Genomic DNA, 12,497 nt, shown 5'->3' on the forward strand with positions numbered 1-12,497 from the left:
AATATCAGCGTTAATTCATGTACTGTCTCTCACAATAACTGATTTACAATAAATCGAAGTCAGTATCTTAGTGGCCCACGCACATTCTGCAATTATCTAAGGGCTGCCATCAGATTCTGTATGACAAAACCCAGATTAAAATACCTACTCAGCAAAGAAACTCACTAGGTGACCCTAGCCTGGGTCACACACATAATTCTAAGCCATTGTTTAATAAAGACATGGTTTATTAGTGTTATGTGTGAACGCCAAACAGTGGCTTAACTATAGTTTGTTTACCAATGACTCCTAATGTGAAGTCATGGTTTGTTGCTGGCTTACAAACCTTGACTTGTTTTAACTATGGTGTTAAATGTGAACACAACTCCCTTCCTTAAGCATGGTTTGTTTGGTTACTCTCACCCCAGATACTCACCAGGTTATAAGAGCACAAGATAAGAAAAGCTTGGAAATAAATCAAAACTTTGGAGAAAAACCCACATGATCTATTTGACTGCCTGTGGCACAACTTGCTGTTAATTCATGGTTTGTTAGGTGATGACTTAGCCAGGCCACCATTTCTCAGCTTAATCTGCCTCAAAGGGTTATTGTGAGGATAAAGCAGGAAGGGGAAAACAGTGTTCACCACCCTGAGCTCCTTGAAGATATCAAACAATAAATATAATAGTACACATCCCAAGAAAAAACAGCCCCAATTACTGTGATAATAATAAATTTTTAAAAGGCTTCTGTTTACTATGTGATCCAGAAGTATTGCATCAATGATAAGCACAGTATAGCACAGAACACTAACTGGAAAGGCTTCTCTTCTCTTTTTTGTGCCCCATAAAGTCTCTAATCATCATTTTAGGAATGTTTTACAAAACATGTCAGATGATTATTAATCTCCATAGCATTCCTTTGTTCATCTAACAACCATGACTGTATTAACTGTTTATTTGGACACAGCAGTGATCTCTAAGCATAAGGAAAAATAGGTTTTACATGGTGTTTTGGTCTACTCTACAAAGCAAACCAATAATTATCTCAGTAATGTTTTTTTCTCAATATACTCAATATACTACCAGTAAAAGGTAATTGCACTAGAGAGATTGAAACTAGCCATTTACGTACATTATCAACCATGAACCAGTTACATGATTAGGAATACCAGAGGTTAATTCACAGTTCTTAAATGCGTAGTTTCACTTCAAGTTTATTTATGTTGGCAGGAAATACAACAATGTTTTGAACAGGTATATTTGCTCATTGTATCGAATCTTCTCAAGTAACTGCATGCTATCTGTGAATCGTCAAATTTTCCCAATAGCACATATCAGAGGCAAAAATCCTGTTATCATCAGGTTACCCGAAAGTTAATTGAGACCACGAAAGAGCCCATATTTATCTCAGGTCTCTTTTACTCAAGTGAACTCTCTTCAGCCTCTCATTAACTGCTTGATCATTGAAATGAATTAAGGCATACACACAATTTGGGAATTCTTATCCCAGCACAAGTGATCATGTAATCAGATCTAAAGGTAGAATGAAGTATAATGACAAAAAGCACAACAGCACACACATCCTTAAAAAGGGGCAGTTTAGGGCAAGCACATCAAATGTTCATGGACAGAAATCAAGTGTGAACAAAAGGGCTATAACCTTTTGAAAGAAAGCTGGGGGGATTTTCTCAAGTGAAGATATTTCTGAAAGGCATATCTTCATAACAAGACAAAATCAGAGTTATTTGTACACCATACTCTGGAGGTTCTAACATAAACACATAATCTGAGCCACTGAAAGCAGAATTTTATTATTTGCCTAAATTATGCAAATTTGTGTTTATTTTCTTATTTTGCTTAGCAAAATACCTTGCTCATTATTGAGAAGGCTAAAGAACTGTAGGGATTACTGCAACCCCACTCCCTGAACACTAGAAATTCCAACCCAGTCCCACCTTGCACCTTCTGAGATTTTAACTAGGTGCTGGCCAGCACACTTTTTCGCTCATTTTTACAGCATTAAGGGCTAGAGGTATCAGAAGAACACATTAGCTTTTTATCAAAGGTAGTTGAATTACACTGTATGGATACTGGAGGTTTTTAATCATGCAAGAGGGTAAAATCTCTTTAATGTGAGCTAATCAAACCCTAATGAATAATGCACACTCTACAACAGAATTATGGATTTTCCCTTTAATAAAGACGGATGACCGTAAATCACTGTACTAAATGGCATGTTTGCTTTCAACAAGGAAGTTTCATACCATACGTACCTCAAGTGAAAAATACAGCACACTCCCTCTTCAAGACTATGTTCTATGGTTACAACTAGTTATAAAACTATTCCACTCTTTATTCAACGCCAGTCAAGACACATAGCATTATGTATTGTTAGAAGTTATTCGCCCACACCATTTATTGCATGTTAACGGTCCCCTGCTGGGGGGGGAATATTTTCACGGAACAGGGGTCAAGCTGACAATTCAGTGTGACTAAAAACACTCTACCCAGTTGTCTCCATGAGGTTTTGTATAGACTCAGAAACCGGAGAACTTTAATGTATTAAAGCTTCTAGCTCTCAATAATCTACCCACAGGTTAAAAAAGAACACACCTAATGCAGCTATGTAGTCCAATCTTATGTTGTTTATTCAAAATTAAAGTCCCATTTAGCTTTAAAGAATTTATTACCCAGCAAATGTATATGGACTGCAGGTACATACAAACACTTTAATTGTAGGTACATACAAAGCATTTTAATTTCAATCTCATAATTGTTGTAAGCAATTTTAAAGGACTGGCTCCTTTGACAATTACTTTGAGCCAAAATCTTCTGCCCAGGACTCCTTGGAGCGGATTGAGTCTAAAGGGAAACTTCCAATGGACCCCTCCAAAGATGAAGGAGATGCAGATTATTTAGGTAACGCACTTGAATGAACCCACTGTGGCTGTTTGTTCCCGTAAAGATTCCTTTAGGAGAAATCTTAAGAACTCAACTTGGGATATTTAAAAAAGGGAAATCTCCTGCATTGCTAGAGGGAAAAGAATATAACATTTTTCTCCTACTAAAAGCCTATATAAAAATGCATGTGGTAAAGTGGGTAACAACTAAGTCCCACAAAATAAAAGCGAGAGAGACATGGCCAGACAGAGTTTCAACCCTGGGAAGTGATAATAGTGTCATATGAGTGCAGTACCCAGTAGGTGTCAGTGACCATCACACAACAAAGTGTACATGCCTCTAGCTGAACTTAAGGGAATAGTACAAAGATCTTTGATAGTTTGGCATGCACCTCCAGAGGTGGTATGAAAACTCTGAGCAATATTTTTGTCAGTAGTGGAAATTCAGCAGCAACAACAAATAAATGTGTATATTGAGCACAACAGGAAGAGGATAAGAGCATTTCCACTTCTCCCCAAACAGATCAATATAGCCTTAAAGACCGACAGTGATCAATATGACCGTATAGTAATGCACACATATACTGATTTGTTAAGGATGTGCAGAAAGGCAAGAGTACCACTATATCAAAAATTAACATTAAGCTATTCAAATTATTATTCAAATTATTAATTTATAAACACAACAAATCAAACAAATTGGCTGAGAGAAACAAGGCCTTCGGTTCAGCAAGTCCATTCAGTATTCCATATGTCTGCTTGTAATGCAGTAACACTCTGATGAGCACTCAAGTATCAGAGTGAAATTTAATGCATATGTTCAGGGCACAATTCTACATTTTGAGTTCAGTTACTAGCTTGATGCATCACATCCATTTTCAAAGGAACATGCAAAATATAATGCATTATATCTACCCTGAGAACACAAATATGACACCTCAAGTGACACCCCCAAACATTCTGCTTTACTAGCACTATTCTAATATCTGTACCTATGTAAAACAACTTAAAGGTATTCCATGGTGCTTTAATTAACCAAACAATATCGTCTTCGAACACTGGCTTTGCTTCCTAGCCTGCCATTATTTGTGGTCACTCCTAATCCCTTCTCCTGTGTCTTCTGGTGTGCAAGGGGGCTTGACAGAGATCCAGAGCAATATCTCATTTGTGTGGGGTAAGAAACAACATGAGTCTTTCCTGCTGCTCAGAAAGACTCCTGTTATTTATTATATGCTCAAAACCTGCAGTGGAAATAAAGGCAAGGACCTCCAGGGCAAGGATCCGTGGATGGGATCAGAAGGGTGGTGGCATTTGCTGATAAATGGATTTGTGGGTGCTTCGAAGCAAATGCCAACAATTTACCAAAATTTCTCTCAACTCCTCAAATAGCATAGTGACACCATCGAAGCCTTCTCCAAGTGAGTTTTTTCTGGCTGTCAAAGATAAAGATCTCACATTCAACAACAACAAATGCCTTTCATTTCATTCAGTCATGTCTGCAGCACATTCTAAATTGCTCTCTTCCACTGATCAATTAATTGTCCTGCTTTCAAAGCTGCCACTGCCCTGCCTTCTTCAACTTTTTTCTCCAATGGAGTCTTTTTCTCAGGTCTTCTCCAACACTGCTCAACTCTCCTTCAACTTTTTTTTCTTCCTCTCTGTTCAGCATATTGTGTGTCATTGGTCTGGCAACTGTTTCAATGAAGAGGCTAAACCAAGGGGGAGGTATACCACCACTATTCCAAATATACAAAGCGAAACAATTTGCATCATAAGACAATTTCATTTACAAGAGTGGAAAAAACCAACCTGTCCAACATTAAGCTCTTTGAAATTTAACTGATTTCAATGGGAGATATTGAAGCATGTACTTAACTTTCCGATTGAAATAAATGGGCTTCAAAGTCCTTAACATTGGTTGAATCTTGTCCCATTATGACTATAAAAGGTGTCACCCATTACTACACCCAAGAGGAAAGCTCATTGCAGAGCAGCTATTATTATTTTAATAATAACGTTACCTACTGCTATCATAGCGCATTAGCACTTAACCCTACAATTATAACTGTGTACTTTCATTCCATTAAAAAAAGTCTTCTGAAGGAGTAAAACAAGTAGCTCTATTCATTGTGGGTTATAGTAAGTGCCCTCACATTACCATACAGAGAGGAAAAAGAATATAGGGGGTGTTTCTAGCACTAAAATATACAGGTAGGAGTGTTAGCAGCTACCAGATAGAACCTGAATACTCAGAGAAGGTGATACAATGCTGTTTAATATTATGCCATGCAGAATGATGTTAATAACTCTTTCCATACAGACACATTCCAATGGATATATTATACTGTACTGTACTCTTCATTCTTAGGTGTTTGTAGCTGTGCACAGTGGAATTGTTACACAATTCCATAACAAATACAGAGACTCTATTATGATCAGTGGGGAGAAATAAGTATATTGCAAAGTCATCCTGTCCTCAGTGATTCAAATCCTATGGCTACGCAAACATCCCCTTGATATTGGCATTTGAAACCTGTCTATCGACTCTCACCTCTGCAACCTTTGTCAGTAACTGACATTTTGACTGTCACTAACCATATTTGCTTTTTTAAAAAGCTATTTAAATCACTCCTTCAAAACTACCCACTTTCTTTTTGTCAAACTTCAAAACAATGTTCTGGCAGCTGAGCTAGACAGTTAATCTATTTCAAATATGTAATTGGCAGGCGTGTAGTAAACAGTTAATCCTGGATATGCATCCCAGTGGTAGCACACGAACCACCTATTGTTGACCTTGTATGCTTACATAACATTTACTTCCAGCAAACCACTTCTATACTTTGGGGAAGTGTGACAGTATCTTTGGGGAAGATCATGCCAGATCTCCAACTCAGCTGGAATAACTGTAGGATTCAAGCCAAACACTGCTTGTGAGGTCTCAAATACACTCTAAAAATTGTATTCTAGGTCTAGGAAAGGAAAGGAAGGCGATAAAGGGTGGAAAGAGATGAGCATTGAATCTTTACTGAAGTGATCGGATTATCTTTCCCCCATCATCCAATTGTGTATTTATTGTTATTTATAGTAATTTATAGAGGGATGCAGGTGGCGCTGTGGGTTAAACCACAGAGCCTAGGACTTGCCGATCAAAAGGTCGGCGGTTCGAATCCCCGCAACGGGGTGAGCTCCCATTGCTCGGTCCCTGCTCCTGCCAACCTAGCAGTTCGAAAGCTTGTCAAAGTGCAAGTAGATAAATAGGTACCACTCTGGCGGGAAGGTAAACGGTGTTTCCGTGCACTGCTCTGGTTCGCCAGAAAGAAGCTTAGTCATGCTGGCCACATGACCCAGAAGCTGTATGCCAGCTCCCTCAGCCAATAAAGCGAGATGAACGCCGCAACCCCAGAGTCGGTCACGACTGGACCTAATGGTCAGGGGGTCCCTTTACCTTTACCTATAGCAATTTATGTGAAATATAAGTACCGTATTTTTCGCCCTATAGGACGCACTTTTTCCACTCCAAAAATGAAGGGGAAATGTGTGTGCGTCCTATGGGGCGAATGCAGGCTTTCGCTGAAGCCTGGAGAGCGAGAGGCATCGGTGCGCACCGACCCCTCTTGCTCTCCAGGCTTCAGGAAGCTATCCGCAAGCCGTGCGAGCCTGGGGGAGTTCCCGCAGGCTCGCAAGGCTTGCGGGCAGCAGCCTCCAGCACGGGGCGCCCTCCGGAGGACGCCCCATGCTTCAGGCAGGTGTCCGCAAGCCTCCCGCGCCCGGCGGGAGGTCCCGCCGGGCGCGCGAGGCTTGGGGCGGCAGCCTGCATCCCGAAGCACGGGGCGTCCTCTGGAGGACGCCCTGTGCTTCGGGAAGATGTCCGCAAGCGTTGCGCGCCCTGCGGAAGGTCCCGCCGGGCTCACAAGGCTTGCAGGCAGCAGCCTGTTCTGGGGGCTGGGGTCGGGGGAAGCTCGGGCTTCCCCCGCGCCAGCCCTGTGCCTGGGGGGAAATTTTTTTTTTCTTTATTTCCCCCCCCAAAAAAAAACCTAGGTGCGTCCTATGGGGCGGTGCGTCCTATGGGGCGAAAAATACGGTAGGTTCAACTGGGGGGGGGCTCCAAAGGCAGATCTAGGGGAGCGCAACGAGTGTGGTAGCACCACAACAATAACATCCAACAGAAGGCGAGAGGTGAGGGGGCACTAGTTTTTGGTGTTGCACAGGCCGCCACTGAAATTTGAGACGCCAAGGTCCGCCACTGGGGGACTGCATACTCCAGACAGCTCAACCATAACAGATTGCTTTCCCTGCAGTGACACAGGCAGAGGATGCAAGAGTTAAAACCAATGGAGACTGGTCTATTGGGCAAATGGGGCATTGCCCCAACCCGTCTCCCCTCAGCCAGTCCCCACCAGCTTGCCTTCTTACTTGCAACCAGTCCAGGGGTGGCGGCACTGTCTTTCACCTTTCCCAGCCTTAGACTCAGCTGTCCTTGTAGGGCCCAGCATGGAGGAGGATGGTGACAAAACTATAATTTCGTCATTGACTGTCTCCAGCAACTTTCTGCCCTCCATCCTACCAGCTATCAGTGGCTAAAACAGCATCCTCTGCCAGGCTATGACATTCCTCTTGCTTTCCATTTAAAACTAAGGCTGAAATCCACTGGACACAACAGGGATTACTTCCAAGTAAACATGTGTAGGATTGCATTGAATATGCCTTAAAACCCTGTTCCCTTAAAAATACTGTAACAACAAAGAACAATGTTATAAAAGTACAAAGGGCATTGGCTTTTGCACCTGGTAGCTACTGAACAGGTGCTGGACACCGAATACTGTCCTAACATGAGGAAGATACAATATATTAGATATGATACTACTTTATCTAAGAATCAGATCACTGGTCCATCTAGCTTCGTATGGTCTACTATTGACTGGTAGACTTTATCTCAGCCAGTTTATGGTCCCAACCCCAGATTTTCTCAAGGATGGAAGAATGTGGGGGAGGGATTACTTATGAGGAAGGCATCCCACACATTTTCTTTCAGCTGGGCTCTATTTCAAGTGAATCTAGGGTTTTAACTAAAGGTTTTGAAAAGATTTTGGGGGTATTTGCAGAGAAATGGTTAAGCACCTACCCCACCTCAACTTTCTGAAGCCTTCACCACGGCAAACCTGGAGCATAGAAGTTTGCTTGTACAAAGACAGACCATTGGGTCCATCAGACTCACTATTGTCTATACTAGGTGGCAGCAGATTTCTATCATTTCATAATGGGCCCTACCTGGAGAAGCCAAGGACTGAACCTGGGAACTTTGACATGCAATGTTTGTGCCCTGTGGCTACTCTGCAATTCATCCCCAGTATGGGTTTTTAACTATAAATGTCTCTGGTAAGACCAAGACTGACTGTCAGAGAGAAGTTTTTCTCTGCTTTGCTACTCAATGCCTTTTAAAGGTAGAGATGTCAGACAGTGAATCTAAGGCCCTTCTGTACTGAGAGCATGCATTGAGATATGGCCCACTCTGAGACCCTTACACCCGATTCTACAAGTCACTGTGCCAGCACAACAGTTCTTAAGGTCAGCCCTTACTATACTCTGAAACACATTTACAGTGGTACCTCGGGTTAAGTACTTAATTCGTTCTGGAGGTCCGTTCTTAACCTGAAACTGTTCTTAACCTGAAGCACCACTTTAGCTAATGGGGCCTCCTGCTGCTGCTGCGCCGCCACTGCACGATTTCTGTTCTCATCCTGAAGCAAAGTTCTTAACCTGAGGTACTATTTCTGGGTTAGCAGAGTCTGTAACCTGAAGCGTATGTAACCTGAAGCGTATGTAACCCGAGGTACCACTGTACTAGCAAAGAAAATCAACTGAAATAATTGGGGCTAGGCTACAATCTGACACACATTTGCCTGAAAATAAGACCCACTGAAGATAGTAGTTCTTACTTCTGAGTAAATATGCATAGGATCGTGCTGCAATACTATGCACACTTTCTTGGGAGTAAGTCATATATTTCACTATGTAGCTGGGCTATAACTCTGGATAGATTCAAGATGAGATGTTAACCTTTTTACAAGGCGGATCATGCACTGTATACTGAACTCAAATAACAGGGTATACATTACCTGCCTTTTCCCCTTTGTTCCCATATTTGTGTCTCACAGCCGAGACCCATACATTAGTTATGGATTATCTTAAGTGCGAAGTGCAACATACCTCTTTCTGTTTGTTCTGTAACAGTGAGTAATGAGATTGACAAGCATTAATAGAGTTACCCCAAACACTGTCTCCTACACTGTTTAACAAGGACTTCACTTCATTAGCTCTTGTGAAAGAAAATACAGTCAAGCTATGGGCTGAAAGTGCCCCAAGTCTTTTCTCACTTCAGAAGTTAGGAAATTAATGAAAAGTGAAAGACAGTAGTCAACTCAAATCTCATGTGATACAAGAGGCAAATTGCACTTCATTTTCTTAATATAGCAGGGGGAAATGTAATTGTAAAGTTATAGCTGCAAGTCTGGCTAGCAGAACAGAAAAACCAGATATCTGATCAATACTAGCCACATGTTCAAGGTGTCACAACTACTCAAAATTTAGTTAACAACGCACAGCAAAAACAATATTTAATTTGAGTCTACAGCACTCTTGATAGACAGTAGCACAATATCCTTCATTCAAGCATTACATTTTTTCTGTAATCTATTCATAAACAAACATTTAAATGTAAAATCAACAGAAAACAGGTAAGACGTTTTCAAAACTTTATCATTATAAGTTGCCAAATATATGCAGAACTCAGTACAATTACCACAACCTGCAAAACCCACCACTTTATCAACATTTACATTCTGTTTCAAAGATTTTTTTGAAGTACACAGAACGTCAAATAAGAATGTTTGATCAGCAGTTTGAAAACAGTTTCATTCCAGTAACATGTTTATTGTTGCAGCTGCTACAACATTTTGCACGAGGCATGTCAAACTTTTCAGTGTGCAAGCACCATGGAGTCGCTGCAGCTACTCTTTCTTATTTCAGCCAGGAAATATAAGCCAAGACCCTTATGAATAATTCAGCACCGTTTGTGCCATAAATTTATAATGCCCCTTATTAGTTGGGAGATAACTGGATTTCATTGGGCTTAATAAAGTCCAACACTAGTTCCAAATGTGAACCAATGGCCACTGGATGTGTTTTAATAAAATTATATACTGGAGAAACTGTTCCTTAACCAAAGACAGGACATCTTAGATCACTAGTATTATTCTTGCAACGGATTAAATAGAAACTAATATTTTTATAAAGTAAATAATTAGTTATGGGATCTCTCATCACGAATTTTATCCCCTTGTTTACATTCAAAACCTCAAGTTTGAGGACTAGGAAAGGCAGGGAGCATCCTATAATCTGGAAGGGGGGGGATAAAAGCAGTCAGTTGAGGCCTAGGTTTGTGGTTCAGGCATGAGGCCTGCGAAGACTTCCCTCAGATTCTCCACAAGAACTCACTTTGGAGAGAGGTGGCGTGGAGCAAGGGATACACATCCAGGGTTGAGATCAAGACAACATACAAGGCTTATGTTTATATATATCTAAATAATAATAAATCCAGGATTTCAGAAGTAATGGAAGTTCAAACCTGTTACATGCCAAACCTGCAGTTCCAAAAACAGACTGAGCAAACTGCCTACACTTCCCCACCAGCAGCAGCACTCACTCCTCAGAAAGGCTGTTCAAAAAAGTTTTGTACTAAAGAGAACGAAGTCAAATACAGTCTTATCACTTTTTTTTTTTTTTTTTTTTGCACACAGTCCCAAGATCTTGACTGTGTAGATTTTGGAAGAAAGAAAAAAAAGGGAGTGTAAAAACAACTTGGCGGAATTCTTTAAAAGACTGACCAATCTATTCTATTTGGAATCTGAGTTCTTAAAAAAGAAATCTTTAAAACTTGTGCAAAGTTGTTGTTGTTGTTTTAAAAAAGAAGAGAGCACCTCAACCGACTTCAGTTCTAAAGGCAATGAAGTTTACGGTAGAAGGAATTTGCATTTTTTTTTAAAAAAAATTAAATTGAGAAGGAATGGGTGGGGATTCTGTGGCGGGTCACGAGAGCCTGAAGACATTCCCAGAGTTCTTTCCTTCCTCTTCCCAAACTCTCCTTTTTATTTCCCAGCCTTGCAGAGTCACTTTCACTCTCTCGTCTCCAACTGCACGCAAACACACACACACCCCTCGCAGGACAACACATGCCAGAAAAACACACAAACACACACCCCCCTCATCTCCTCCCAAAATAATACTGGAAAGGAACCCACTCCCCTTTTTTATTTTTACTCTTTGCAGATTCTTATATAACTGTACGAGACCCTCCCTTACACGGGAGGAGGAGAGGCGGAAAGAAACTCTCTAAAGTTAGGACAAGCGAGGCTGGTGCCAAGTGCTCTCCCCCCCCCCCCGCATGCTTCAGCCCCCGTCTCTTGTGCTGCCCCCCCCCAATCTACACCCACCTGTCTCTGGGGTCGATCCAGCTGGTCTGCTTGGTGTTGTGGTCGATGTAGAAGACTTTCCCATCGAAATCCCTCGCCTCCTCCCAGCCGTCGGGTAAGGGCAGCTGCCCATTCCCCACTTTCCTAGGCATGGCCGAGGGCGGGGGGTAGCAGCTGCTGCTGCTGCTCCATAGGGACCAGAAAACAAGAAAGGAAGAAAGGAGGGAAGCGGGAAAAAGGAGGACGACCCTACTTCTCTCTCTCTTCCCCCCCACCCCCTCTTACTTCTCCCCGGGAACCCTGGGCGGGTGGAGGGAGGCAGGCAGAGCCTTTGCAAATCGGCCAGGAAACTCGGCGGAGTTTCAGTCCACCATGTCTGAACGGGAGTCTCCGCTTCCTGCCCCCATTCCGTAGCAGCAGCGGGTCAGGGGGGGGTCCAGGCTGAGCCGAGGCGGCGACTGGGTTCCGATCCGGGGCGGGCGCGGAGGGTCGAGATGTGGGGGGGGGGGTAGCCCGCCTCAGCCCCCCGAGCGGCGGTGGCGGTAGCAGAAGCAGCCGCTCATTAGCATGAGATTAGCATCCATCTCATCTGCATGCACATTCCTCGCTGGGGCATTCCTGAGCGTTAACCCTGCCAGTGCCAAAGGAAGAAAGGAAGGGAGAATGAAAGACAGGCAGGCAGAAAGGCCGTCATCACATGTGAATGTGCTGGGGGGGGTAGTCAGAAAAAGCGGGTGATGGGGGGAGGAAGAGGCGAGGAAAGAGAAGCAGAGACAAAAGTGATCACAAAAGTGATATCTTAAATTATAATAATAAACCCTCTATGAACTGTATGGGGGGCATTGAAAAGTTTACTGCAACAACTCCCAAAATGCAAACTTTGAAAGTCCATCGGTCCCACCAAGTCAGCTCCCCAAAGTAGTTAGGTATGACCTCAATGGGTCCGCTGTTGTGACCTGCAGCCGGATTGTTTTCTGGCCCAGCAAAGGCTGCTTTCTACATCACACTTTTTATAAGTAGGGCAAGTACTCTCAGGAGTCACTTCAGCAACTAAGAACATTGTGTTCATGTTCCAGAAGGCTTCATTTTGTCCCTCAAGATGCCACTGGGAGTAGCCACAGAGCGTTCCTGAGCCTGAAACGACAAAG

The 12,497-nt window shown here is 42.5% G+C and overlaps 1 protein-coding gene and 1 long non-coding RNA gene across 2 annotated transcripts in view; both read right to left on the reverse strand.

Annotated features, from left to right (window-relative positions):
* LOC310770536 overlaps nucleotides 1-11,240 on the reverse strand; it is a 33,183-nt gene extending 21,943 nt beyond the window's left edge. The window contains exon 1 of the long non-coding RNA XR_014552245.1: nucleotides 10,506-11,240. This is a non-coding gene — a long non-coding RNA (uncharacterized lncRNA). The remainder of the gene's footprint in view (nucleotides 1-10,505) is intronic.
* Nucleotides 1-12,127, reverse strand: part of WWC2 (WW and C2 domain containing 2) — a 112,405-nt gene extending 100,278 nt beyond the window's left edge. Inside the window, exon 1 of the mRNA XM_083631057.1 lies at nucleotides 11,371-12,127. Within this exon, the coding sequence (XP_083487183.1) occupies nucleotides 11,371-11,501 (131 nt within the window). The 5' untranslated portion in view covers nucleotides 11,502-12,127. The remainder of the gene's footprint in view (nucleotides 1-11,370) is intronic.
* Nucleotides 12,128-12,497: the final 370 nt, after the last annotated feature.

The sequence above is a fragment of the Podarcis filfolensis genome, assembly GCF_964270895.1.
Source record: "Podarcis filfolensis genome assembly, chromosome: 9".
Classification (NCBI taxonomy): domain Eukaryota; kingdom Metazoa; phylum Chordata; class Lepidosauria; order Squamata; family Lacertidae; genus Podarcis; species Podarcis filfolensis.